General features: G+C 36.3%; 3 protein-coding genes across 7 annotated transcripts in view; 1 reads left to right on the forward strand and 2 right to left on the reverse strand.

Moving 5' to 3' along the window:
* LOC104758685 (rop guanine nucleotide exchange factor 2-like) overlaps positions 1-1,326 on the forward strand; it is a 2,909-nt gene extending 1,583 nt beyond the window's left edge. Inside the window, exons 6-7 of the mRNA XM_010481594.2 lie at positions 32-376; positions 473-1,326. Coding sequence (XP_010479896.1) covers positions 32-376; positions 473-598 — 471 coding nt within the window. The 3' untranslated portion in view covers positions 599-1,326. The remainder of the gene's footprint in view (positions 1-31; positions 377-472) is intronic.
* Positions 930-2,249, reverse strand: LOC104758675. Its single transcript, XM_019242558.1, has 4 exons — positions 1,688-2,249; positions 1,497-1,606; positions 1,328-1,406; positions 930-1,230 (listed from the first exon to the last, which is right to left on the reverse strand). The coding sequence occupies exons 1-4, from the start codon at positions 2,232-2,234 to the stop codon at positions 950-952; spliced, it is 1,017 nt and encodes a 338-aa protein (XP_019098103.1). The 5' UTR covers positions 2,235-2,249; the 3' UTR covers positions 930-949.
* The window catches only part of LOC104758700 (protein PAIR1-like), a 6,183-nt gene continuing 4,407 nt past the window's right edge, over positions 2,625-4,400 (reverse strand). For 4 of the 5 annotated variants that reach the window (XM_010481627.2, XM_010481644.2, XM_010481650.2 and 1 more), the window contains one exon: positions 2,625-3,811. The gene's annotated coding sequence lies outside the window, so the exon portion shown is untranslated. The remainder of the gene's footprint in view (positions 3,812-4,400) is intronic. The other variant, XM_010481635.2, reaches the window with a different exon arrangement.

Below are 4,400 nucleotides of genomic sequence, written 5' to 3' on the forward strand. Positions count from 1 at the left end.
TTTTTTTTTTTTTTTTTTTTGGCATTTGCAGAGCGGAAAAGCGAGCACAGGAGATTCAATGTATCGACAGATGACGAGTTCAGGGAGGTTTTCACCAGTAAAGCTGCTAGATGGTCTCAAGATTGAATCAGAACATGAAGCTCTTCAGTTGGCAGATAGAGTAGAAGCTTCAATGTACACATGGAGACGCAAAGCTTGTCTCCACAATTCCAAGTCTTCGTGGAATATGGTGAAAGATCTAATGTCAAATACAGAGAGATCAGACAAGAACTATGCTTTGGCAGAGAGAGCAGAGTCTTTGCTTTTCTGTTTGAAACAAAGGTACCCAGAGTTGTCTCAGACATCATTGGATATATGCAAGATCCATTACAACAAGGTAAGAACACACAAACAAAAGTGGCTTAATTCATATCATTGATTTTTGTGATTAAAAAACAGTTTTTGATATATTTATTTTTGTGGTTTGCTGCAGGATGTTGGAAAAGCTGTGTTAGAGAGTTATTCAAGAGTTCTTGAAGGTTTAGCTTTTAACATAGTTGCTTGGATTGATGATGTTCTCTATGTAGACAAAACAGTGAGAGGAGAAGAGGAATTATAATTACATACTTGAATTTCTTCTTGTCTCCCTCTAGCAGCTCCATTGTAAATTACTGAATTAGGTAAAACCGACATATCTTCTTATTTCTCTTCAAGTCAAGTAGTCAACCATGACGTCTTCCACTAGTTCATTTAGTATCAACTCGCTAATCTCAAAGCCAATCCACTCAACCTCACATCTGGTGTCTAACCAGCTCTTGGGTTTATCCATGTCTTCTCTAACTCTATCGTCCAACAACCAAGGGAGTTGCATTGGCAAGAGACGACAATAAACATTTTCTTGTACCTCGCTAACGATGCTTTCCACGCTAGAGGCAGCCAAGGCTTGGGTTCTGGGTTCAACAAAGGAAACCTATTGAGGAAACCTGCAGAATTCGAAGAGAACTTCGTTGATGCTGTCGAAGAGGAGGTCATGGTCTACACAAAGCTTGTTTGGATATAATGGTATGTTGCTGATTATTGCCGGACAAAGAAGCTGGTCAGAGTAATCTGTTATCAGATACAGCTCTTCCCAATTTGAGTCTATTGCATCCAACACCTCTTTTACGTACTTAAACAATGCTTCTTTGTCATCCATACCACGGTTCTCTTCTTGCAATTGGTTACGCGGAGGTTGTTGTATCTTTGCTTCACCTGAGTATTGTCAAAGATGAGTCAATGTTAGTGCATACCTCTTGAAGAGTTCAAGAATATAAGCCCAGTAAGCATTAATTGGATCTTCTTTCTATACTTCTTGCTGGATTTATTTCATATTCAATGAATAGTGGCTGGGATGGTGATGAGGACACAGAGAGATGAGACAGTAGTGTCTGTTAAAAGGAAACAGAAGCAACCAAATAAGTTTATAGCAGTACTTCTCTGTCATGATCAAAATTTGCATAGAATAAAAATGAACTTGCCTCTTCCAAGATTCCACCCTCATGAGCTTCAACTTTTGACATCTCATCAACAATCTCATCTCCTTCTATCGGTGAAGCAGAGTCTATCTCTTTGATAGTTAAGGAATTATCTGCAGCAGAGTCGCAAAGAATCATTGGATAAAAATAATAACGTATTGTATCTCTAAAAAATGGGAGAAAATGTAAACTACCTGCAACTGTTTCAGAGTTCATGAAATCGTCTGAAGTAGAAGATCTCGATAGCACGGTTGAATTCTTGTCCCATACTCTTCCTGGGCTGCTGAAAGGAGACGAATCCTCGGGAAGGGATAATACGATCCTACTTTGATTTCCTACCATCTCAGAGAGATGTTTCTCGTTGTCGTAGTGTTCTTGATGATGAGATCTCTGTCGAGATATCGAAGTCATGCGCTCGAGAAAGAAATGATCTTTGGTTGACAAACTCTTCTGAAAGCTTTTCTTCGTTTCCAGCAATCTGCGGTGGTCGTGCCGCGGTTTCTCTTTTCTGATTGCATGTTTCAGCTTCCTCATGATGTCAGAGAGAAACAAATGCAAAATCTTGGCTTTGTGTCTTATCATCAAACGAGAATCGCCTTCAGATATGCTACGTTCATCTTCTTGTGCTGACCTCTTCTTCCTCCTCCTGAGAAGACCAGATATCCAGCCTAAATGATGATGATCTCTCTCTTGTCTTTTCGAGCAAAGCTTTTCTTCCACATGGCTGCTTTCCATTGACATTTCAGATATTGGCACTGAAAACCAGTTCCGATATGCAACACTCTTATGATTTTTAAAGCTTTACAATCTCAGATCTTTTAAAAAACAAACCCAACAAAATATTTAAAACCCAAAACTTTTTGACGATGAGACTTTAGTTTACTAAGAAACAGAGTAAATTCTTCNATCCTCGGGAAGGGATAATACGATCCTACTTTGATTTCCTACCATCTCAGAGAGATGTTTCTCGTTGTCGTAGTGTTCTTGATGATGAGATCTCTGTCGAGATATCGAAGTCATGCCCTCGAGAAAGAAATGATCTTTGGTTGACAAACTCTTCTGAAAGCTTTTCTTCGTTTCCAGCAATCTGTGGTGGTGGTGCCGCGGTTTCTCTTTTCTGATTGCATGTTTCAGCTTCCTCATGATCTCAGAGAGAAACAAATGCAAAATCTTGGCTTTGTGCCTTATCATCATACGAGAATCTTCAGATATGCTATGTTCATCTTCTTGTGCTGACCTCTTCTTCCTCCTTCTGAAAAAACCAGATATCCAGCCTAAATGATGATCTCTCTCTTGTCTTTTCGAGCAGAGCTTTTCTTCCACATGGCTGCTTTCCATTGACATTTCAGATATTGGCACTGTCTTATGATTTATAAAGCTTTACAATCTCAGATCTTTTAAAAACAAACAACAAAATATTTAAAACCCAAAACTTTTTGACGATGAGACTTTAGTTTACTAAGAAACAGAGGAAATTCTTCAGCAAGAAACTGATTGATCAGCATTGTATGTGTGTAAACAAATCTAAATACAAAATCTACTGTTATTTAACATTTTCTTTTACCTATTTAATATTCTAGCAGGATAACGCATTATTGATTCTTGTTTTATAATCAAATTTGGTTGAAAGTATTTCAAACTTTAGTATCAATCTGATCTTAAGTAATCTATTCAAAACTCCAAAAAATAAATAATATATGATTCTTTGTATTAGAGTGAAAAAAAAAAAAGAAGAAGTTGGAAATAATCTAACATTGGTAAGAAGAATCTAGTTTAGATTGGATAATGATGAAATCAAGTAACTTCTGATTTTAAATATATTTCTTTGATTTTTAATTAAAAAGCACCATATTTGTCTAATGTATTTATTTGATTTTTAATTTAAAAGATCCATATTGGATATCCTAACTTTTTGTTGATTATTTTTTCTTAATTACTTATTTGATGAACCTGTCATACCTCCAATTTATTGAAACAGATTAGTTGTGAAATTTTGAATGAGAGAAAACCTTTAAACATAGTGATAATTTATTACTATAAGAACATGCTTTTAAATATTGATCCAATTATCTGTTTCCATGTCATATTTTTTTCCCCCTCCCCTCATGTCATCATAACTTATAACAGTAAAATTTAAGAAATAGAACTCACTAAATTTTACAAAATAATACCATACTGATAAAGATTGTGCTATACTGAAAGTTCAATAAAATTTTAATGTCACAACTGTGAAAATCTATCCAATTAATATCATCTTAATCATGCTTTAGCCTTTTAGATATAGAAACAGAGGAGCGTAGCTCTTACTCCTAACTTACCTCGATTTCAGTTAATAATTATGGGGTTACCGAACTTCCTCTTTGTCCTCCTTGCTGTCCTCAGAATTCTTTCAGTTTCCTTCTCTGCGTCCCATTCGAATTTAGCTCCTGAAGTGACCATACATAGTTTCAAAACACAGCTTTGTAATTTAACATGTGAACATCTTGTTACTTTTATATACCACAAGATAGAATTATGAGTTCTCCATTGGTTCCAGAAGAATCATGTTTAGGAATTTTCATACCTTTGGTGTTCCCGTCAATCAAGCATGAAAAGCCTCCATCGATATCTTCATCTGAATCTATGATAACACTGCATTGTTCAAACTGCATGAAATGAATTGCACATTGCTTAGATTTTGAGCAAGTTAAAACGCTTGTTCTATGATAGCTGACCAATGAAAAAATCCAGCCCAATACCTGCGTTCCAGTGCCTTCTGATTTTACTGACTTTCCTGCTGCTCTTTTCTTGAACATACTCTGTTTTGGTTTCACCGTCTTCCAAGATCCCACTTGTATCTCTGGGGATAAATATGTTTTCACAGCTCTGGCTGGTGCGTTAGATGGACTGTGAATGCAAGATGAGCAT

Source organism: Camelina sativa, chromosome 3, assembly GCF_000633955.1.
Source record: "Camelina sativa cultivar DH55 chromosome 3, Cs, whole genome shotgun sequence".
Classification (NCBI taxonomy): Eukaryota; Viridiplantae; Streptophyta; class Magnoliopsida; order Brassicales; family Brassicaceae; genus Camelina; species Camelina sativa.

Excerpts from the sequence above, each read along its gene's own strand:
- LOC104758675 (XM_019242558.1), bottom strand. The coding sequence starts at position 2,234 with ATGTCAATGGAAAGCAGCCATGTGGAAGAAAAGCTTTGCTCGAAAAGA. Across the intron at positions 1,407-1,496 it reads AGGGTGGAATCTTGGAAGAG|ACACTACTGTCTCATCTCTC; the intron begins GCAAGTTCATTT and ends TCCTTTTAACAG. Across the intron at positions 1,231-1,327 it reads TGAAATAAATCCAGCAAGAA|GTGAAGCAAAGATACAACAA; the intron begins GTATAGAAAGAA and ends GACAATACTCAG.